Source organism: Nuphar pumila, chromosome 12, assembly GCF_984573655.1.
Source record: "Nuphar pumila chromosome 12, dmNupPumi1.hap1.1, whole genome shotgun sequence".
NCBI lineage: Eukaryota > Viridiplantae > Streptophyta > Magnoliopsida > Nymphaeales > Nymphaeaceae > Nuphar > Nuphar pumila.
In genome coordinates this window covers 90,075,244-90,100,233 of record NC_143260.1, presented here as the reverse complement: position 1 = coordinate 90,100,233, position 24,990 = coordinate 90,075,244, and the positions used below count along the sequence as shown (strand labels likewise).

The 24,990-nt window shown below is 38.1% G+C and overlaps 1 protein-coding gene across 2 annotated transcripts in view; it reads right to left on the bottom strand.

The window, feature by feature from the left end:
- Positions 1–14,040, bottom strand: part of LOC149821167 (putative monofunctional riboflavin biosynthesis protein RIBA 3, chloroplastic) — a 74,388-nt gene extending 60,348 nt beyond the window's left edge. Inside the window, exons 1-5 of one of the 2 annotated variants that reach the window (XR_016426480.1) lie at positions 13,827–14,039; positions 13,340–13,667; positions 12,837–13,052; positions 12,377–12,702; positions 10,290–10,716 (exon numbers count right to left, since the gene is read on the bottom strand). Coding sequence is in view for 1 of the 2 variants with exons in the window: in XM_089982639.1 (XP_089838765.1) it covers positions 10,290–10,716; positions 12,377–12,702; positions 12,837–13,052; positions 13,340–13,667; positions 13,827–13,882 (1,353 nt within the window). In the remaining variant the exon portion in view is untranslated. Of the gene's footprint in view, positions 1–10,289; positions 10,717–12,376; positions 12,703–12,836; positions 13,053–13,339; positions 13,668–13,826 lie in introns of both variants that reach the window. The other variant, XM_089982639.1, reaches the window with a different exon arrangement.
- Between the last annotated feature and the right edge of the window lie 10,950 nt (positions 14,041–24,990).

The window sequence follows — 24,990 nt, the reverse complement described above, 5'->3', positions numbered from 1 at the left end:
CACTACTGCCATGAACCAGGACACATTAAGCCTTTTTGTCCCAAATTAAAAAGGAGATAAGAGAAAAAGGTGACTTTGGTTGGTCCACCTCAAGAGACTAACGATATAAGCAACTCAAAAGACACATCCATTGAAAGCATGTCCTTGTCTCAATTGGTGGAAGCACTTCAACCTTTTCTTAAAGGGCCATCTTCCTTAACTGGAGCGACAGTCTCATCCTTCTTTGATCCCGGTAAGTCTCCTTGGCTTCTTGATTCCCGTGCTTCATTTAATATGACCCCCAATATTGATATTTTGTCTTAATGTCATACTAACTCAACTATGTCTAATTGATGCAGAGCAGAATCGACCCAAATCCACACAGCTTGACCCAGGCAGGGAATTGGACCTGCACGATAGGATTGAGGATCTGACCCACGTCGTTGATCCAACCCATATCATGGTACCAAGACGCAGGGATGATGTACCCCTGCGTACCTACTCTAGACGAGCATAGGTCCGAATGTCACAGATCCAGTAGCAACATGAAGACAACGCGGGTCACGATTCGGGTCCACGACTGGACCCGAGACCTGGGTCTACTAGCAATCTTTAAAAACCCTCTTCTAGGGTTGCGTGGGGCAGAGAATCTTGAACATTGCAACAACCTTCTATTTTTTTCTGTCAGCAGTTTTTCTTTTGGCTTTCACTCCTTTCTATTGTTTGTCTTTATTTCATTTATGTTCATCCTATTGTGGATTGAGATTCATATTAGAATAAAAGCAAGTGCCATTGTTTTCGGTGGGCATTCTTCTTATTTTTTGCACATCGCACGACCGTGAGAGTCATGCCATCGTCTTTCGCAACCAAGTGCATCGAAGCCGATTCCCTCACTGCATCAAGTGGTATCAGAGCACCAACTCTCCTTCATCAACGGCATGGCGCAAGAAGCGAGGAACAATCCTACAAGCGGGAAAGAGTGAGAGATAACCGGCAACGAGGACCCGATGATGCAGATGATTGATATGGTGACAAAGATCTAGGAAAGTACGCTGCACGTAAGCAAGGACGTAGCCGGCATGTCAAAACATATGGATGGGATAGAAGGTCTGCTTGTCGCCCTTGAGTCATCGGTGGATCAACGCGCAACGTCAATGAAAAGCACATGAGTAGAGCTAGATGATGGCGCAGCTGATCGTGTGAATGCAATACGTGCGAAAACAGTCCAACCGATGCACCCTCAGTCGGTCTGCGCCACTGTCTCGCAACTGGTACCCCCTCTCCATCCAGGTTCGGTAACGGTTGTGACTCACACATCCGGTACCCTCCAGCTGAACCAGGAGATCACGACAAGACACCCCCACATCGTGGGTGCGTTACCGCCTTGGTCTCAAGCCACGGGGGCTACATCGTAGGCCAGACCGGGTCTGCAGGACCCCAGCGTCACGCTGGGTCCAGCCACAGGCCTGGGTTCGTGGCCTCGAGCCATGGTGGCTGCATCGCAGGCCGGAACGAGTCTGTAGGACCCCAACGTCACTCTGGGTCCTGCCATAGGCCTGGGTTCGTCAGCCTGACCCGGGAAGGACCCCACTTTCCCTCCTGAGCCAGTGCGTGCAGGCCCCGTGGCAGCATACCCGCAAGCGGGAGCGGGGGGACCCCTGTGGATGGGTTTGAACCCAAGAGGGTCCGGAATGGACTTTGTGACAGTGGAACCCAGACCCGGATCTCAAAGACCATCCTTTGGGTCCCAGGGAGCGGGTCCGAGTCTCAAAGCCCCATACCTGACTTACCTAGTTGGGTTCGGTTCGCGGTTCGCCCTGAATCATACCCAACCCACTACTTTTGAGCCCCAAAACAGATCCAATATTGATCCAAACCCATATCAGACCCAGGCGGAGCTCCAGTTTGAATTTAAGCCAGGTCAAAACCAAACTCATCTTGTTATGGATCAAGGATCGAGTTCAAACCAGGCTTTCTCATACCACAACTCGATCCATGATCCTACCTATCTCATTATGGGTTGGATGAATGACTTAGGTTGTGACCTGATCCAGATCCAATCGGTGAATCATCCCAGTATTACACCAACCAAACCCAATACTCGTACCAGACCCAATTTGTTAACCCATCCCCAATCCAGAACCCAATACCATACCCGACCCAGTACCTTTACCCTAACCCAACCCATAACCCAAACCCAAACCCATATTATCTCGTTTCTACCCACCTAGAGCCTGAGACCTGACCAACCTGTCCACCTTTAGTAGGACCTCCTGTCATACCCGTGCCACAACGCCGGCCACAGATGGTTCCCACCCACAGGCAAGCCCGACCAAGGCAGTTTCCAGCAGCCGCCATGCAGATTCAGTAAGGACCGGTGCGACTTGAGCGCCGACCACACATCATGGGAGTTCGTCAGCACCAACCTCCATGCGAGCAATACTGTGAAGATGGTGATAAAGCAGTGTTGGATGATGACGCTTTCTGGAACAAGTATCTTGTAGGAATGGCGGAGACTCGTCAACAGAGAGCACCAGAGCACCCCTCCACTTACGGGGTGAAGCTAGACCTTCCGGAGTTTGCAGGATAATTTGATGTGGAGCAGTTCTTCGATTGGGCCTATGTCGTACAATTTTTCTTCGACTACCACATTGTAGCTGAGTACCGTCGTGTCACTCTAGCATCCACCCGGTTGAGAGGCCTAATGCAAACATGGTGGGTTGAGTTGCAGAGATCGAGGGAGCGGTAGGGACTAGAGCACATACACGCATGGGAGGAGATGCAGAGGTTGATGCAGTCCAAGTTCGTGCCGTCAGACCATGTCGAGAGAGCCTACAAGGAGTACCTGACCTTGCGTCAAGGCACCCGTACTGTGGCAGAGTACATTGCTGAGTTTCATCGTCTATCCCTGTGAGTGCAAATCGAGGAGACTACTCGCAAGCAGGTCACGAGTTATATTTTTGCTCTCTGTCCTGCTATTTTTGATGATTTCAGTTGTGTCACAGTCGAGTCATTAGATCAGGCAAGCAGTTATGCCATGAATATGGAAGAAAAGTTGAAAAGGAGGTAGGAATATAAAGTATCCCACAGTGACCATTCCAGTCGACCCAAGTCGAGTTTCCCAACCAGGGGGCGAGCTCCCCTAGGAAGGAAGACTCAAAATCCACCCCTAGAGTAGACCCTAGCCAACCTGACCAGTCTGAACCCGCATACCATACCAGATCCAAAGCCAAGCCTAGTGAGTCTACCATCTGTTGCTTTAGGTGTCAAGAGTTAGGACATGTCGTGTTCAAGTGCCCCACAACAAGCAAGAATGCCCATTTCATTGAGGGTATTATTGAGTCAGCATCTTATAGTGAGACTGAGGGTGAGTCGTTGGGTGAAGGAGATAATGAGAAGGAGGTCGTAGAGTTTGACGGCAACATCAAAAATTTGTTGTCTATCCATCATGTTTTGACCGCACCTCGAGAGTCGACCCCCACAAAATGGTTGCAGAATAACATTTTTAGAACCTGATACAACTGTGAGGGGCATGCATGTGATGTTATAATTGATACTGGGGCATGTGAGAATATGGTGTCCGAGAGTGTCGTGTCCACCCTAAACCTGAAAACTGAGAAATTGTCTCAACCATTCAAGATGGCATGGTTCAAAAGAGGAAATAAGTTTCCCATCACCCAACGTTGTCTAGTTCGGTTCTCCATGGGGGAGCATTACCACGATGAGGTGTGGTGTGATGTATCCTCTATGAGTGTGTGTCACATTCTTTTAGGACGTCCCTGGCAGTTTGATTGCAAGACCATTCACGATGGTCGTAGGAATACGTACTCATTTATTTTTAAGGGTCATAAAATAATTTTTCTCCCTATCAAGGAGATCGGTTTTCCCACTATGGATAAGCCTGAGCGAGTTCTCCGGCTCGCGGGCCTATCTTACCAAACTTTCTTGAGCCATTATTGGGAGGATGGTTATTATTATGCCCTAGTGGTAAGCCGTCTATAAGTACGTCATTGCTAGTTCCCGTAGACATCACGCTCCTTGTTGAGGAGTTTCACGACATTATGCCAGACGACCTTCCTGATGGTCTACCTTCGATAAGGGTGGTGCAGTATGCCATTGATTTTGTCCCGGGGTCGAGTCTCCCTAACTTCCCCGCGTATTGCATAAACCCATCCGAGCATGCCGAGTTGTTGAGGCAGGTTCAGGAGTTACTGCAAAAGGGTTTTATTCATGAGAGTGTGAGCCCTTGCGCAGTACCCGCCCTACTCACTCCTAAGAAAGATGGGTCCATGCGCATGTGTGTTGACAGTAGAGCAATAAATCGCATCACTGTCAAATATCGTTTTCTCATTCTTCGTTTGGATGATATGTTTGATATGTTAGCCGGTGCCTCTATTTTCTCCAAAATTGATTTGAAAAGTGGGTACCACCAAATTCGTATCCGAGAGGGGGATGAGTGGAAAATGACATTTAAGACACGTGATGGATTGTATGAGTGGTTAGTCATGCCCTTGCGGTTATCAAATGCCCCGAGTACCTTCATGAACATGATGACCCAAGTATTGTGTCCTTGTATAGGGAAGTTTGTCGTTGTCTATTTTGATGACTTTTTTATTTATAGCTCATCTTTTTCTGATCATTTGAATCATTTGCGTCAGGTCTTAGAGATTTTAAGGAGGGAAAAGTGTATGTCAATGCAAAAAAGTGTGAGTTTATGACATCAAGTGTTGTATTTTTGGGTTTTATTGTGTCATCTGATGGAGTTAAGGCAGATCCCGCCAAAGTCTGTGCGATTGTAGAATGGCTTACCCCAAAGACTATAGGAGAGATCTGTAGTTTCCATGGGTTAGCCACTTTCTACCGTCGTTTTGTGAGAAACTTCCGCACCCTCATGGCCCTTATCACGGAATGCCTAAAGGGTACTAGTTTCCATTGGACGTCTATTGCGGGAAAGGCCTTCACGCTCATCAAAGAGAAAATGACTAGTGCCCCTGTCTTAGGCATTCCTGATTTTAGTGCAGTTTTTGAGGTTGAGTGTGATGCCTCTAAAGTGGAAATTGGTGCAGTCTTGAGTCAGAACCGTAGGCCCATTGCTTTTTTTAGTAAAAAGCTAACTCAGGCCAGGTGTCAGTACTCCACTTATGATGTCGAGTTCTATATCGTTGTACAAGCCCTTCGTTATTAGAGGCATTATCTCATTTATAAGAAGTTTGTTTTGTACACGAATCATGAGGCATTGAAGTATCTGAATAGTCAAAAGAAGTTGAGTGCTAGACATGCCAAGTGGGTCAGCTTCTTGCAAGAGTACACCTTCACTATTCGTCATTAGTCCAGTACTCTGGACAAGGTAGTTGGCGTACTTAGCAGGAAGAATAGTCATTTGATGACTATGTCTGTGCAGGTCATTGGGTTCGAGCAATGCAAGGAGTTGTACCCGACGGACCCTAATTTCCAGCAGGTCTAGGAAGGGTGCCTCTTCCCTGATAGCACAGCTGACCCACAGCTCAGCATACATAACGGTCACCTCTTTCAAGGTAATAAGTTATATGTGTCTGTGTTCTCTCTTAGACTTCAATTGATTTCCGAGTTACATGAAGGAGGACTAGCTGGGCATTTTGGACATGATAAGACGTTCGCTCTGTTAGATGAACACTACTTTTGGCCTAAAATACGCAACGATGTTGTCAAGTTTGTTCAAAGTTGTTGAGTATGTCAAGTGTCCAAGGGTCGATGTCAGAATAGTGGTTTGTATACTCCGTTGCCCATCCTTGAACGGCCTTGGGAACATGTGTTCATGGATTTTATTGTGGGTCTTCCCAGAACCTCGCATCGTTTTGATTCCATCTTAGTTGTGATTGATCGATTTTCCAAGATGTTTATTTTTGTCCCGTGTAAGAGAACCACTGACGCCTCGTTAGTAGCCTCATACTACTTCAAGGATGTGGCCCGCTTTCATGGTCTGCCTCACACGATCACCTCAGATCGTGACACATGCTTTATGAGCCATTTTTTAAAATCGTTATGGGCCTTATTGAAAACCAAGCTCCAGTTCAGCAGTGCATACCACCCACAACCCGATGGCCAAACTGAAGTCATGAACCGCACCCTAGGGAACTTGCTAAGGAGTCTAGTTGGGGAAAATGTCAAAACATGGGACCTAGTCTTGCCGCAAGCCAAGTTCGCCTATAACAGTTCCATCAATCGGTCCACGGGCAAGTCTCCTTTTCAAGTGGTTTATGGTCGGTTACCCACCCATGTAGTAGATCTAGCACTTGTATTCAGTCTCCCATACCTAGCCCCAGACGCATTTGATGCCATTGAGTACATGCGCGATATCCACAGACAGGTCTGAGCCAAACTTGTTGAAAGTTATGAAGCCTACAAAGCTTTCGTAGACCAAGGTCGTCGAAATGTCCAGTTTCAAGTCGGTCAGTTAGTATGGGTTTACCTACGTCCTGAGCATTTTCAGTGGGTACTTATGGCAAGTTGAGTCCTAAGAAATGTGGCCCTTTCAAGATTCTTCGACGATTGGGTCTGAATGCTTACCTCCTTGAATTGCCCAAAGATTGGCATATTTCGTTTGTCTTCAATGTGTTTAATCTATATGTGTATTGTAGAGACAACAATTCGTCTGTGCCAACTTCTTCCCAATCAAAGGAGAATGATGCAAAGCAGGATCGACCCAGATCCACACAGCCTGACCTAGGCAGGGGACCAGACCTGCACGATGGGATCAAGGATCGGACCCACATCGTGGATCCGACCCAGATCACGGTACCAAGACGCAGGGATGATGTACCCCTGCATACCTACTCCAAACGATCACAGGTCTGGACGTCACAGATCCAGCAGCAGCATGAAGACGATGCGGGTCACGAATCTGGTCCACGACTGGACCCGAGACCCGGATCCACTAGGAGTCTTTAAAAAACCCTCTTCTAGGGTTGCATGGGGCAAAGAATCTTGAACATTGCAGCATCCTTCTTCTATTTTTTTCTGTCAGCAGTTTTCCTTTTGGATTTTACTCTTTTCTATTGTTTGTCTTTATTTCGTTTATGTTCGTCCTTTTGTCGATTGAGATTCATATTGGAATAAAAGAAAGTGCCATTGTTTTCGGTGGGCATTCTTCTTATTTTCTGCACATCACACGACCGTGAGAGTCATGCCATCGTCTTTCGCAACCAAGTGCATCGAAGTCGATTCTCTCGATGCATCACTAATGTCTTTATAGTAGATGGTATATCTCTTAAGATAAAAGAAATAAGAAAATTTGAAAGTAATGTTCAAAACTCTATATATCTCTAAATTAAATTTAAATCTTTTGTTTGTTTCTCAAATATCGGACTATGAATGCAATGTCTCATTCTCATCTGATAGTTGTTTAGTGCATGATCGTCAGTCAGGAAAGCTGATTGGGGAACGACATAAAGAATGAAGCCTCTATTATATGGATTTTTTTAAAATACCCAAGAGTACATTTTTTGTAATGCTTAGAAATTGAATTTGGATTTGTGGCACAAAACACTTGATCCTCCAACTGTATCTAAAATTTAATACTTTCCAAATTTGAAAAAAAATTATAATATTGAAAAATTTACTCATAAAGTTTGTATCTTTGGTAAAATGAAGAAATTACCATTTCAAGAAATAACTTTTGTTTTTATTAGACCGCTTGAGTTATCATATTCGGATGTTTGGTGTCTAGCATCAGTTATATCAAAATGTGGATATATATATTATGCTATATTCATGAATGATTTTTCTAGGTATACTTGGATCTATTTCCTTAGACATAAGTCAAAGGTTTTCTTACATTTTCAGATCTTTCACAACTTGGTAAAAAATAAGTTTGAAAATGATATTTCTACCTTTCGTTTTGATTCACAGGGAGAGTTTCTATCAAAAGAATTTAAAGATTACATCGACTTGCATGGCATTACATACCAAAGATCTTGTTCACACACAACACAAAAAAATGGTTTATCTGAAAGAAAACACAGACAAATTATGGAAACCACAAGAACCTTACTTATAGCAAGCCAAATACCAAAAGTTTTTTGGGTCAAATCCACTTTAAATGTTGTATACCTCATCAATAGAATGCCATATTCATCTTTACAAAAAGTATGTTGAAAAAATCTTCAAGTTTGTCCCTGATTATTCCAAATTAAGAGTCTTTGAATGCAAATGTTTTATTTTTTACTAACAAAACAACAAACTTTCTCCTTATGACATTCTTTGTGCCTCTTTTGGGTATACAAATAATAAAAAAGGTTATAGGTGTTTTGATTTTAAAAACAAAAAATTATATATTTCAAGAAATGATACTTCTTAGAAAATGAAAGTTTCTTTGATTTTGAAAAGTTTAAGGAAGTAACCGAGTATTCCTTTTTGTTAGATTTTCTTTCAAAGCATGATATTGATGCTTGTGATTGTCAATTTGATCTTGATAATGAAAATGAATTAAGAAATGATGTGATTAAAAATGGTATGATTAGTGCAAAGAAACCAAATGGTGACAAAAATTACTTGCGATACTCTAGACGTAGTGTTCCTAAACCACCATATGCACTTGAAAAATATTCTAATATTGAAAATCAACATGAAATGCAATCTAGATCATCTAGAACATCCAAGCCACCAGAAAAGTTTGTGTCTTATAAATCTTTTTCATCCAAGTACACAAGGCATTGATTGTGTTGATTAATTCTTATGTAGAACCTTCAACCTAGGCCCAAACCAAAGGGCATTCTGAGTGGGTATAAACCATGAGGATAGAGTTAGAAGCTTTAGTGAAAGTCAATACTTGGACACTTCAAGATATTCTATAAGACAAGAAACCTATAGGTTATAGGTGGGTATACAAGGTGAAAATCAAAAGTGATGGGACCCTAGAAAGGTATAAAGCCAGATTAGTTGCTAAGGGATATTTCCAAGAATATAGTATAAAATCTAGATTATAAGAAAACCTTTGCTCCTATCGCTAGGATAATCATCGTTTGGACCTTAGTATTTGTAGCCTCCAATAGAAATTGGCCTATATACCAAATGTATATCAAAAATGTCTTTCTTAATGGAAATTTAGTTGAAGAACACCTACTAATGTGAACATTGTCAAGAGAAAAGTTATTCATTTAAACAAGGCACTTTATGATCTAAAACAAACACCAAAAGCATGGTATGACAAGTTTAGTAAGGTTATGCTTGATATTGGTTTTATATCTTGTTTGACTGACACAACATTATTTGTTAAGAAAACCAATATATGTATTATTATCCTCTTGTATGTGGATGACGTGATCATCACCGGAAAAGTATATCTCTGATTTTATAGAGGTACAAGAAGCATCAGAAAGTCTCTATTTCATTAATGAAAGTTGAATACCGAGTTATGACTACTACCACAATTGAGGTGGTCTGACTAAGGAGACTGCTGGCAGACATGAGAATTCAAGTAACAGGAGCTTTGAAAATGTGTTGTGACAACAAAAGTGTGATCTATATTGCCAACAACCGTACGTTTCACGAGCACACCAAACATATCGAGATAGATTGTTACTATGTACAAGAGAAGTGTCTACAAGGCAATATTGATATGCCCTATGTTACATCACAACACCAATTGAAAAAATTCTTCACCAAACCTCTCTCCGCTCCTAGGTTTCACTTCCTTTTAGGCAAACTTTCGGTCATTATACCTTAAGTTTGAGGGAGAGTGTTAAAATATATAAATATATACATGTATATATATTATATCATGTATATGTGTTGTTTATACATCCATATGTACGTGTATATATATATATATTTCTTTCTTTCATTCTTCATTGTTTTTTTAATGTTTTATTTTTTTGTAACAGTCAACTATAGGCTAACTGGACTAGCCGTTAGAGCTGTCTAACGGGTAGTGGGTCTTCTTCTTCCCTCTGTTTACTCTCTAATGCCTCCTTCCTCTCTTGTATATAAATAGGTGTGTTCCCCCTCATTTGTTCTTAAGCTTCTTGCATATTTTTCTTAATAAAATATTATTTTTTACATTGTCTTCTTTCTATAAGCTCTTAGTAGCATTTGTGAGTGTGCCCTTAGTGGCATTTGTGCTTGTTCACTTCAGACTCTTTGGTGGACACTTTGTTCTTGTTTGAAGGCTCTTTTCCCTATGAGTGCAAGAAAACATTCAACTTCAGAGTGTCAGCAAATACTAAGTTGAAATACAGTAAGCACCCCATGAGAGGACCTAAGTCGGACAATGGTTAATAGCACAACTAGCAATAGACCAGATGATCACCAGACTTGATCTGATAAATATTTACCTGTGCACCAATTCCATACTCACGAGAGTCAACAGATAGCCCAAGCTCCAGATTAGCTTCAACAGTATCATGCCCTTGGTCCTGTAGATTATATGCACGGAGTTTGTGAGTCAAGCCAATACCTCTACCCTCATGACCACGGAGATAAACAACCACTCCTCTACCGGACTTCTCAATTAGTTGCATAGCTAAGGCTAACTGATTACCACAGTCACATCGAGCAGATCCAAAAATGTCACCAGTCAAACATTCTGAGTGAACCCTTACTAGGACATCTTGCCCATCCCCAATATCTCCCTTCACAACAGCAATATGTTCGGTTCCATCTAGTTTTGAATGGTAACAATAAGCCTGAAAGAAGCCCCATTTTGTAGGCAACCTTGAAACTACAGTTCTCTCAACTAGTTTCTCCCGCTTCCTTCTATACCTGCAGGAAAAGAATGTAAGAAACTTATTGTTTACTCCATTCATATGATAAGCAAGGAAGAAGAAGGATTGTATTGTAACTTAACAAGTTCTTAGGGATACGGCAATATTAGTACTCTTAATTCTCAGTTATTCTGACATAGTTTACATTGAATCATGGATGGCGAGAGCAATTTTGGCAAAGTTTCTAGGGGAAATGTGTAAGGCTGGTGAAGAAAACTTGTGCTTTCTGATTTTTGTGGTATACTTGGTCTCTATTAGTGGGCTTGTGAGAGTAGAAAACCAAAATTGCCTCCTCAAAGGAGAGATCAGAAGGAATAAATAGACAATAAAAAAAAATGGTTGAATTCATAGGTATAACCATATGAAGATATTAAAATGATTTATGCACCAAAAGAGAAATCAGTTTCCCATGTTCAGCATGAGACTAAATAAGGAACCGTGCAATGTAATACAACCAAAGCCATGATGCTTATTTTAGTCAAGTTTTTATACCCATAAGTTGAGCAAAAAATTTTCATCTTAATTATAAAAAAAGAGCAAGGATTAAAATTTTAAAGGTTTTATAGAAAAGTAACCTAATCAATTTTTTTGTGCCACCACTCACCTAATTTCTTGGAAGTAAAAAGGTTTACCATTACATAAATAGCCAATGGAGAAATTGGAACACGGAAATCATAAATTAATCTCTTTATACCACTGAAAAGGAAACATGTTTGTGATCAAGTGAAATAGCCATCATAAATGTGGAAAATATTCTTTGGATTGCATTCATGTAAAAAATCTCTTATATATTTAAAATTTCTTGAAAAGCTGCCAAGATTATCTGCCTTAAGAACTTCTTATCTAACTGAAATATATGCATACAACAAAGTAAAATTCTGATTACTTTTCTTAACATAACCTGGCAGAGACAATGCCAGGATCCAACAATCATCAGTCACTAATCTCCAGAACAAATAAGCTAGCCTCACTGCTAACAAGGGTGTAAAGCAGTTTCTCATAATTATCAATGACCACATAACCTGAACTAAGAAAATACAAATACTGTTCTGAATTATGGTTACTGAGAAAGAATAGCTCGTCTGCAATCTGTTCATAACACATCTAACTGACAACTACAGTCACCCGAACAGTGCTTAAGGTTGCCACTTGCCAGTGAAAGTAACAGTGTTAACACCCAGTAGTAGGTCTAGGTTGGTGACTTTATGGTTCTTCTATTATGTAGTGGCTAGTTTATTTTGCTTACTGTTACTAATGATGACTCCTCTGTGTATGGCATGCTTTTGATCATGGTGAAAGAGTTTTACTGAGCAAGTTACAGAAGAGCTCGTGGGTTATAAATAGATGAAGAAAATAGATTACAAACGAATACGTGCTTTTTGTTTTTCACCATCTGTTAACCACAAGGTCAGTGTTGCTTTTGCTTTTTCCCAGCTTGCTTCTAGGAAAAAAAACAGTGCTGTCCCTTTTATACAATAGAGATTTTCTTGCCTTACCTTCACAGTAAGCAAAGGGCAGCTAAATGTTCTCTACTAATTTTATATACTCTAGATTTACAGTTGAAGATATACCATTTTGTTGTTGAGAAAAGGAACTGTCTGCAGGAACTATTTTCTTGCTAACATGAGAACCCAGAATACAAATACCTATCAACTCACCTGATCAAATCAGTAAGCGAGATGATCGGTAAGCCATGCTTTTCTGCCATCTCCTTTAGCTTGGGTAAAGGGACCATTGAGCCATCATCAGGATCTATGATACCAGAAAGCACCGAAACTGGCCTTAGCCCTGCAAGTTTTACTAAATCGACTGAAGCCTCAGTATGACCAGCTCTTTTTAGGACACCACCAATTTGATATTTCAGGGGAAATACATGCCCTGGTTTCCTGAAGTCTTCTGGCTTAGAATCAGGGGATGCAAGTGCCAAAATTGTTTTGGCTCGGTCTGATGCTGAAACACCAGTAGATGTACCAGCTTTCACATCCTAATAAACAAGAAGCAAGTGAAAGCACTATTCAAGTGATTCTTTATGCAGTAATGGATACTTAAAAGCTTTTAGACTAAAAGCACAAGAAAAGAAATGATGGGGATGGAAAAGCACCAGCAAGAGTCCCATACCACTGATACTGTGAAAGCTGTAGATGTTTCATTTTCACTAGCGTTTAACATCAAAGGGAGCCTTAACCTCTGTAAATTCTCTTCCTGCATGCCCACACAAACAAGCCCAGACCCATGCCTAATCATAAATGCCAAAGTTTGAGTACTAACAAGAGATGCTGCCATGACAAGATCCCCTTCATTCTGTCTATCTTCATCATCTACAGCAATCACAAACTATCAAATAAAAAAAGACGAGTTTAGAGGATATTCAAAATTGCCTATCTTAAGTATCACAGCATCATTGGCGTCAAGAGAAATTAAGACATGTCAATCTGATCTTTTTTTTTTACTTCTTTGACTTCATTCATTTGTCAAGTAAAGAAAAACATGCAAAAGCATGAAATCACAAATTAAGTGAAATTATAAAGCTTGCATCTGCTACCACCCATTACACTCTTAAGAAATTAAACAACAGAGATCAACCAAACTCCATACACCAAAATGCTTGGCTCATTACCCACCTTCCCTTCTCGGATCGCGGCAATCGCTTGATCAATCGACGAGAACCCTTCGGTGGGGCAATCAGGGTCCCCCTCAGCGTCACTGACGAAAAAATCAGCCGTCTCAGGGGTGATTTCCGCAGTTAAAGTCCCAAAGGGGGCACCATTAGATTCATTAAATGCATCAAGAACCGACCCATGTCCCTTCACCATGTTGGTCTCTGAAGAACCCTCATCAACCCAATTCCCACCCTCACTCCCACCCACTGCCCGGCGTGCAAAACTCAACCTCCCTCTCCTCTTTAACGAAATTCCCTCACTCTGCACAGAAGCAAGGAAGGTGTGGTACCTGCCTCAATGCATTAACACAACAGCCTCAAAAGCAGCTATGATAAAAATCAACAATGAATAAACTACCTCCAAAATTTGTAGTCACTATTTATCAAGAAAAAAAACAAGTGGGGAATGAAAAAACGGACCAATCACTAGAATAGCAAACTTGTATTACCTGGTGATAATCGTTACTTGTGGCAGAAAAGGATGGTGAAGCAGAGATAGGTCCATGGTTGAAGACAACTGGGGACAGTTCAGTGATACAAAGCAGTAAGCAGAGTAGAGAAGAAGGGCAGGAGTGTGATTGCATGAGGCAACGAGGAGGTGCTTTCACTTGCATGAAGAAGAGGAAGAAGAAGAAGCAGCCTCAGGTTTTAGATGTTGCTCCAACTGGCAACGAGGATCACTAACGTACACTCAACAGAGACTGCATGGATAAGAGAAAGTAACGGGTACGTTTGGTTGTGTTTTTCAAAAATAAAAATATGTGCAACCAAACGGACCCTTGGTTCATTCTAAAGTTTTTTAAACCTGTCTAAAAAGCTCAAATCTTGATTGAGCTATTGAGTCAATACATATGGACCACTTGCTTAGATGTGGATATTCCTGATTTTAAATGATAGTTTAGGGTTTGTTGGAGTTTATATGTTGGGATGCACATAACTTGGGATGTTCTTTCATAGTCAAGAACCTTCATTTTTACTCACTACGTTTTATGGTCCATATACTTTAGAACAAAAAGATTTGTTTTGGGCAGAACTAGAATTAAAATACCTCGAGACTTGATTCCAAGGACTTCCAATTTTTGGTGCATGGGAGGAGATTTCAATGCCCTACTGAGAGTGAAAGACCAACATATTCTTAAACTATTCAAGGAGCATGCATCACTTTTTTTCTTTCATGGTCATTGGGCAGTTATCAGACCTTCCCATGTAAAGATCCAAATATACTTGGTCCATTAAACATGATCCAATTATACTTCACCTATGCTCTAGGCATTTCATGATATGACAGCCTTCACGGACCTCATTTCAATTTCTGATCAAGCGCCTATACGGTTGTCTTGGGCGAAGAAGAGGCATTCTAAAAGCTTGAGATTTCATATAGAACATTGGTGGTTGACGATTCCTGAGCTTCATGATAAGATGGATGAATGGTAAAATATAGTGCCCAATACGGCAAGATGTATTGCATAACTTATCATTGCAAAACTCTTTTTTGTGCATAGTAAATTGATAGAATGGAATAAGGAGAGGCATGCAATGAAATTTCATAAATTGAATGGTTGGAAATGCCAACTTCAAGCCATTCAGGAAAATAAGGAAAGCGTAAATGATGTTGTAGAGGCATTGGAATTGAGAGAAGCTCGAGAAGCTTTGGTTAAATTTTTAAATGAATGGAGATTATGAAAAAATATAAAATGGAAACAAAGAGCAAAAGTGCATTGCTTACATGTGGAGGAGGCAAACATATGTGTGCTTCCACTTAAAGGAGAAGGAACCATATCTCAACTTTGAAGATTGAGGGGCAGCAATGGAAGGGTCCCAATATTCTTGTGAAAGCTATGGAATTCTTCCTAAATTGCTTCTCCAAATCAATGGGGGTTGCAGTTCGGGATGGTTTGGAAGCAACTTTCAACATGGAGAAGATTAAAAAAGCGGTATAGGCTCTACCCAATGGTAAGTCTCTGAGCTTAGATGGTTTTCCTATTGAGTTCTTCAAAGAAAATTGAGTGTGTCAAATTTGATTTTCTTATGATGAATGACTTTCATGATAATGCCATCATTTTGAGCATTTTGAGTCGTTCTGTTAGGCCCAAAACTTTTTCCGCAGAGTTTTGCCTTGTAATAGCCTACCAAAAGCCCTAAGTGCCTCACAAGAGCCTATCGGCCTTGTAACCCTTCGTATAGATTTGCATACCTGTAATTTTGCATTTTTCTTAATAAGAATGTGGTGCGTAGCACTATTATATATTTTTTGCATTCAATGAATTGATTGTTTTTAAATGTTTCTCTCTCCCCCTTTATTATTTCATCTATCTACTCTCTCTCTCCGCTCTATGTGATTGTTGCCTCCTTGTAATTGTGTGTATGCATGAAATACTGCCTCTGCATTTGTAGCTTTAAAAAAGATTCGCTATGTTTGCTTTTGAAACTTGCTAAGACTTGTTGGGTCAAGGTTCGTCTAACGTCGCACGGGCCTTTGAAGTTTAGCCCGTGACAAGTGATACCAGAGCTTACTTCACCCTGGGCAAGGTGAAGTCCGTCGAGACTCGTTTGACTAAGCGACAATCATTGATCATGACTTCTGAAGATTCTGGTGTGGTGATACCATCGAAGCCAAAAAAAAGAAAGGAAAGGAGACTGAGATGTCCACCACCGAAGAAGCCTAAGAAACTCCTTCGGCAGAATCCACCAAGTTGGAAAAATTGGTGAAAAGACTCCTGCAAGATACGTAGGAGATGAAAGATATAGTGTTTAAAACCTCTATCAGCTATCAAAAGCTCGATAACAAGCTCAAGATTGCAAATAAAGACCTCCCAAGGAAGAGTCATGTTGCTCGAAGACAGAGTATACTCAATCATTACCAGATTTGACACCATGAGGGATTAAGGGTTAAGGATGGAACAGAAGAACCAGACTTTGGAGCACAAAATCCTAACTCTAGAACATCAGCCAATTATCGGCGATAATGGTGGAGTTAAGACGTCGACCATGAAAGTGTTGTAGGATCGATGCAACGAGCACTAGAGGGGGGTGAATAGTGCTTTTAATCTTCGTCTTTGAAATTTGAAGGAATTTGAATACTACAAAACAATCACACACAAAGAACATAAGAATTTTATCCTGGTTCGGTCTTCCAGACCTATATTCAGTCTCCAAGCAAAATCCGCTTGAGATTTTCACTATGACACTTGTGTCACCACAAGATCAAACAGACCAAAATTGGTCTCACTTTCAGCAACAACCCTGTTGAAAACAAACTTCTTCTTTAAACTAAGGAGACTTTGTCTTTTTACAAAAAAAATTGAAACAACCAACTTATAATCAACCTACGAGCCTTTCTTATGAATGCAAATGGAGTCAAATAGGCTTCTAAGGTTGCTGAAATACTTAACTCACAATTTTACTAACTCACGAAAAGAATTGGAGTGAAAAACCAGAGTGAAAATACTCAGTGAGTGAGAAAATGAATACTTGAATGAATAGGAGTGAAAAACAAGGAATTTAATCTTTCAAATCAATGTAATTCGATTCAATTTAATTGTTTTGAGTGTAGATCACACTCTTATTTATAGATGAGGAATTTTATACGTTGAAGTTACGAAAGGGTATCAAAACAGTCAGTTTTGAATGATCAAATCGTTTGAAAAACTGAAAAGATGCACCTTTTAAAAGTTTCAAAACATGGCTATATTAGTCGACTAGAATAGTTATTAGTCGATTGAAATCAAATATTAGCAGACTGACAAACTTCTGTTTTAAACTCTGATAAATGATTGATTTCAAAGCTTTCAACCTTTTTCATAAAAGGTTTCAAGTCCATGATTTTGGGGCGTTACAATTAAAGTCAGTCGATTACTATGTCTAGCAGAATAAATTTAAATTCTGGTTTTTGAAACTTAGTCGACTAAAGAAAAGTTAGTCGACTGATGAAAATCATCAATAGACTAAAAAACACTTTCAGTTGACTCCTGCTTAAATTTTGCAAAAATTGAACATTCTGGTCGGTCAACTAAGAGTCCATTAGTCGACTAATCAGAAAGTTGATATTTTGCTTTAAAAAATTGGAACAAAAAATCGGTCGACTGATGAGTCTACTGGTCGACTGATAAACCTGAAAATGTGGGTAAAGAGATTTCTAAAATGATTTTCGCCAAGGGTTCTTTTAGAAAAAAATTTCTTAAGTATTTTTAGGTGAAATTCAAGTAAGATATGCAATCAAAGTAAGGCTCTTACAAGAATCTAAGAGTTTTAAAGAGATTTACATTTACACAATTGTCTTCACAGATTTTTCAATGAATTCTTCAATTCTTTTCATCTTTCTTCATTGCCTTAGCTGAAATTCAGTTGTTCTAGTTGTTCATCAACAAAATCTTGTACTTGAATTATCGTGTATAGCTTTCTTGTCTTAACAATCTCTCTCTTTTTGATGATGACAAACTAGTCATAGATAAAGCATTGATAAATAGATAGAGAATTTACTCCCCCTATCAATATGCTTTCAAAACATAAGAAGTTAGCATAATATCAACATTGTTAACACATATTGTTTTGCTTCTCATGCATATTGGTGTTCTTCTCCCCCTTTGTCATGATCAAAAGGAGTAGCTGGAGTCAAAGTATCAAAAAAAATATAGAGACAAGTTCAAAATATTACAACCCAAAAATGTTATCAAAGCAATATCAGTAAACAAAGTTCAAGAAAAGTGTTGTTTGAGCATCTTCTTAATTTCAGCTATATCAGACTGAATAGATGAAAGTTGTTGAGTAACATCTTCACGAAATATATGTTGTTGAAGTTTCAAGGCTTCAATGCATTTCAAAATTTCATCGTCATATTTTTCAGCAGAGAATCTCTTCCTTTTGCCTTGAGATGGAGGTGATATAAGAGATGGTGATGGTTCAAGAGATATGGGAGATCCACAGGATGAAAGTACTAGATAGAAAAGTTTCATTCGTTTAAGAACAATTTCATCAAAGATTTTCTTTTGAGTAACAGACTTTTCAGTATCCAGAGGCATTTTGAAATATTTAAATATTTGAGTAAGGATTAAGCCATATGGAAGAAAAGGTTTTTTATTTCATAAAGTAGTAAAGAAGACATGTGCCCAGTTTGCAGATATATTTTCAAATAAGACATATAGAGCAATAGAAAGATTAGTGGGAAAATAATCAAAAGATCCTGTCTTTGGAAGAACATTGTGAGCAAGAATTCTTCCTGCAATTCGTGCGCGATGTTGAAGATTAGTATTTTGAAAAGGAGAAAAATGAGGGGCGCCTGAAAGTAGTATTTGGTCAAAAATCTTTTCATCCTCAAGTTCAATGGAATTAAAAAGAGTGTCAGAAGATGGAACATTAAGAATCTGTCCAAGAAGTTTGTAATCAAATTCAATTTCAACATCTCTAACGAGAGAGGAAAGAAAACCGGTATCGTGATATATTTACAAATTTGTGTAAAACAAATGGATCAATAAAGGATAATAATCACAATCGGAAGAAGCATAAAAAAGATATGAAATCCATGTAAACAATGCCTTGAGATTATATCGTTCATAGACATGAAAAAGAACATTTCGATCGGGTAAAATTGAAAGGGTAGATATAGATCCAAACCTATCATACAAAAGAGAATTTCAAAGAAGGCTAAGAGAGAATCCAAGTTGAGCCTTGGTTGTGGGTGTGGATGAGAAAGGGGAAGCATGTCTGGAGGCGATTTTCTGATGAGGCATCATCGTCAAGAAAGGGGCAAAGAAACTGGAACCTGTCAAAGATGGTGTTGTCGCAGGGAGTGACGAGACGCTATGAGGAACGGAATGGATGTCGGTGTCCGGCGCTGCAGTGATGTCGTCCGGCGAGTGGAAGAGGGATGTCGATTCACTGAGGATTTTTAGAAAAGAGGGAAAAAGGGCAGTTACTGTAGAGGAGAGGGAGAGAGAGAGAAACACGATGGGGGCTTTTGAAAGAAAAGGGTCGATTGCCCTTTGTTTTTAAAACAAGTAAGTTATCAGTTCCATTAAAAAAAAAAATAACCAACTACCAATCGACTAACTGTCAAATGTCAGTCGACTAAAAAGTTCAGTTTTGAAAATTTTCAAGTAAAACAAAGATTTCAAAAACAAATTATAAGTCTAATAATGAGTAAATGCCTAGTTCTCTTCTAATTCTCATAAAATCTTCATTTTTGAGTGGTTTAGTAAAGATGTCAGCATGTTGTGCATTTGTGGGTATAAAATTTAAAGAAATATCACCTTTTAAAACATGATCTCGTAAAAAATGATGTCTTACTTCAATATGCTTAGTTCTTGAGTATTTAACAGAATTTTTTGAAAGATTTATAGCACTAGTGTTATCACAATAAATTGTTGTTGTCGAGTAATTCAAACTAAAATCTCTTAAAGTTTGCTTCATTCATAGTACTTGTGAACATACTAAACAAGCTGCTATATATTCTACTTCAGTAGTTGAGAGTGATACTGAATTTTGCTTTTTACTAAATCAAGAGACTATGAAATATCATAAGAAGTGACAAGTTTCACTAGTACCCTTGCAATCAGACTTGCTTTCAGTAAAATCTGCATCACTATATGAAACTAAATCAAAGGAAGATGATATCGTGTAAAACAAACCAAAGTCTGAAGTATCTTTCAAGTATCGAAGAATTTGTTTTACAACAATTAAGTGAGATTCCTTCGAATTAGCTTAAAATATAGCACACATACAAACATTAAACATTATATCAGGTCGACTAGCAGTTAAGTATAATAGAGATCCAATTATACTTCTGTAGAGCTTAGTATCTACAGTTTTACCATTTTCATCTTTGTCAAGAGAGGTAGTTGTGCTTATAGGATTTCTTCTTGATTTAGAAGAGTCCATGCCAAATCTTTTAAGAAGTTATTTTGTATACTTGGCTTGGTTGATAAAGATTCCTTCTTCAGTTTGTTTTATTTGAAGTCCAAGAAAGTAATTCAATTCACCCATCAAGCTCATTTCAAACTCTTCTTGCATAGCTTTAGCAAAATCTTTGCAAAGAGAATCAATAGTAGAACCAAATATTATATCATCAACATAAATTTGCACAATAAGAATATCTGGTTTTATACTTTTAATAAATAGAGTGAAGTCTACCCGACCTATGAAAAAACCAAATTTTTCTAGAAAAATTTGTAGTCTTTCATACCATGATCTTGGTGCTTGTTTGAGTCCGTACAAAGCTCTTTTTAATTTGTAGACTCTTTCTGGGTATTTCTCATCTTCAAAGCCTGGAGGTTGTTCTATATAAACTTCTTCATTGATGTATTCATTCAAAAATGCACTCTTAACATCAATTTGGTATAACTTAAAATTCATATAGCTAGCAAAAGCAAGCATCATTCGAATTGAATCCAATCGAGCCACTAGTGCAATGGTTTTATCAAAATCTATGCCTTCTTCTTAGTTATAGTCTTGTGCTGCTAGCCTTGCTTTGTTTCAAATGACTTCACTGTTCTCATCTAACTTGTTCCGGAAGACACATCTTATTTCGATTATCGAATGATCCTTTGGTCTATCAACTAGATCTCATACATCATTTTGAGTGAATTGGTTAAGTTCTTCAGACATGCCAAAAGCCAAAATTCATCATCAAAAGCTTCATTGATATTCTTTGGTTTTATTTTTGATATAAAAGCAAAATTTGTAATATATTCTTCCAATTGCCTTCTAGTTTGGATACCACTCTTTATTTCTCTAATAATCTGCTCATGTGGATGATTAGGAAGTTCTTTCCAAACCAGTGGAAGATTTTGATGATTGTTTTTTTGTGAAGTGCTTTCTATCAAAGGTTTTTCTTGAAGTATGACTTCTTCTCCTTCACTTAGATGTATAACTTGCTCACAATTCTCATCAAATACAATATGTAAAAATTCTTCAATGCAAGAAGTTCTTTTATTAAAAACATGACAAGCTTTGCTTCTAGAAGAATATCCAATAAATATTGCTTCGACTGGTTTTAAATCAAACTTATCAAGACTATCTTTGGTATTTAACAAGAAACATTTACTATAAAAAAATTTGAAATATGAGATCTTTGGTATACAATCATAATACAATTCAAAACATGTTTTAAGTAAAAATGGTCAAATAAGAACTTGATTTAAAACATAACATGTTGTATCTACTACTTCAGCCCAAAAGTATTTTGGTAAATTTTTATCTTGAAGCATGTTTCTAGCACATTATTGCAATGTTCTATTTTTTCTTTCAACAACTCCATTTTGGGGAGCTGCTCTAGAAAAAGAAAAGTTTTGAGATATTTCATGTAAATCACGGAACTTTAGAAAAGATTCATTTTCAAATTCTCCTCTATGATCACTACGAATATTAATAATAGATGTAGATTTTTTATTTGTAATTCTTCTACAGAGTTTAAAAAATTCAGAAAAAACATCATTTTTGCTTTTCAGAAAAATCACCCAAGTAAAACGAGAATAATCATTTACTATAACAAAAGCATATTTACTACCATTCAAACTTTGAATTCTAGATGGTCCAAATAGATCTAAATGCAAAATATTGAGAGGACAATTTATTGAAATTATATCTTTTGTTTTGAAAGAACTCTTGATTTGTTTACCCATTTGGCAAGCATCACATAAATGATTTTTTTATATGATATTTTAGATAGGCCTCTAATAAGATCATTCTTGGATAACTTAGAAATTAATTTGAAGTTAACATGTCCAAGTCTCTTGTGCCATAACCATTGAATTTTATTTGAAGCAATAAGACATTTTTCATTGAAAGTGGGTAACTCATCAAGATAAAGTTTATATACATTGTTCTTTTTTTTCCTTTAAAGATGATCTTTTTAGAACAAGAATCAGAAATTAAGCATAAATCAAGTTCAAAAGAAATGAGAAAACCTTTGTCGCATAACTGACTAATAGATAACAAATTATGCATTAATCCATCTACTAAAAGAACATTTTCTATCAAGGAAAATTTTGAATTACCAATATTACCAATACCGATTATTTTTCCCTTACTATTGTCACCAAAGATGACGGTTCCTCCATGTAAACACCCAAAATTTTTACCCTCATCCAGTACTTACATTTCATGTGTCATTGCATATCATTGCATGCATTCGGCATACCATTTCATTGCACTACATAGCATTGCATGTCATTGCATCTCATTTTCGAGATCTAGCACTCCTGTTTTTCAAAACATTCAATCCAGATTTGAGTTTTAAAGATTTCTTTCAAAATCAATTTCAAAACCTGGGTTTTTAGTCAACATTCTATCATTTTCTAACCCCAGGACCTCATATTTCAAAATATTTTGTTAGAAAACAATCTGGATTCATTTCAAACTCAATTTCAATTGATTTCAATTCTCAGATGAGACCCATTTAGGTGGTGTCACTTCTGGATTCCTTTACTTGTCAAAAATCTCCAAAAATTTCAGAGTCCTAGTTGGATCAGGACTCTTTTTCCAGAGTCCAGTCGGATCAGAACTCTACTTTTCACTACCTTTTTACCTGCTTTCGGAGAAAACCTTTCAAAATCTTCTGTTTTGGCCAAAATTTCAGAGTCCTAGTTGGATCAGGACTCTTTTTCCAGAGTCCAGTCGGATCAGGACTCTTCTTCGGAGTTTCAATTAGATTGGGACTCTAATCTTTTACAGCTATTTTATCTATTTCAATCAAATCTTTTAAAATCTTTCAAAATGAGTCAGAAACTCAGAGTTTCAGTTAAAACAGGACTCTGTTCAGAGAGTCCTAGTTGGATCAGGACTTTGATTCTGATTTCAATTTTGAGAAAATCTTTCAGAAATCTTTCAATCTACCAAAACTATTACACTTTTACCAAAGAATTTCAAAATTCTGAGGTTTTATCTCAGAGTCCTGATCAAATCAGGACTCTACCCCAGAGTCCTGATCGAAGTAGGACTCTATCCAAAATTGATTTTCTCACTTCATTTTCACTAGTTTTCAAAAAGCTTTGCCCAAATTTCATCATTTGTTAATCAGAAAACTAAAATTCTTAGAGTTCTGATCGAATCAGGACTCTTTCTCAGAGTCCTAATCAGATCAGGACTCTGAACCAAAACTTCAATTTCATCCTGCTTTAACTATTTTTCAAAATCCTCCCATTTGTTTTCTCAAGAAAATCCAAAAATCTGAGAGTCCTAGTTCAATCAAGACTCTGTCCTCAGAGTCTCAGTTGAATCAGAACTCTATTTTATTCCAGTATTCGTTATTGTTTTCACTGTTTTGACAAGTTCTTTCATTTGTTTTTCAGAAAATACCAAAAAAAATCTAGAGTTTCAGTCCGATCAGAACTCTGTCCCAGAGTCCTAGTCCAGTCAGGAGTCTGTTTTTATTTCATTTTTATTGTTTTCAAAATTTAGGTCATTTTACAGAGTTCAGTTAATTCAGGACTCTATTTTAGAGGTCGGTCGAGTTAGGAGTCTACCCCTGACTGTGTTTTTTTGACTTATTTCGTCAGTTTTTGATAAAATCTTTCAAAAACTCTTCCATTTGAATTCTAAAATCTCAGAATCCTAAGAGTTCAGGACTCTAACTCAGAGTTCCAGTTCGCTTGATACCCTATTTTCAAAGATCTTGAATTTCAAATACTGATTTTAACCCCTTTTCAAAACCATTTTCAGTGTTTATTTCAAAATTCTTCAAAACTCGATGTGGGCCCACTCAGTTGGCACCATATTCAGAGGAGTTATGACTTGGTTAGAACCCTATGCCATTTCAAAAATTCTAATTTTAAGATTGCTTTTGAAAATCCTTTTGAAAACTCCTTCAATTTCAAGTTTTAAAATCATTTTTTAAAAAACTCAAGTAGGGCCCACTCGGGGTGGCGCCATATTCGAGTAAGTCGGGGCTAGACTAGGGTTAGTTAGTGTCTTAGTTAGTGTTAGGGGTTTAGAAGAGTTAATATCATTTTGAAAACCCATTTTGAAGTTTAGTTTTTAAAACTAGTGTTTTTAAAGGTTTTTAAAAAACCAAATGTGGAAGATGCCAAGTGGCATCACATTTGGACTTTCTAGGGTTTAATTAAAGGTTAATTAAGGATTAATTAGAGTCTCACCTAGGCTATAATTCTCCAAAAAATCATTGCCCCCTTTATTGGATTTATTAGAAAGAGTTCTAAAAAAATAAAACTCCTTATTTAACCCTAATTAAGGAGGTTTTGAAAACCTATAAATAGGGGTCTTTTCTCTCTCAAATTTTCGTGGGTTCTCTCTCCTCTCCAGCATCTCCACCTTCTTCCATTGCAGCTGCAAGCACCAAGGTAATATTTTTAATATTTTTTTAGTTTTATTCAATACTTTTTCATGTTTTAAATCAATTTTAGCCATTGGTGCCATCCCCTTCATGGATTAAACCATGGATTCAAGTCCAAGAACCTCAAGAGAGGTTCAAGAAAGTGATCTAACTCTGTTTCATGGTGTTTACAGGGATTCTAATCCATTAGAATCGATTTTAGCATTATCTTTTGCATTATTAACCAATAAAATACATGATTTACCCTTGTAATGGGTTAAATCTATGTTTTAAAGGTAATATTGAATTTCAGCCATTGATTCCCTGCTTTTATTTTATTTTCATGGTTT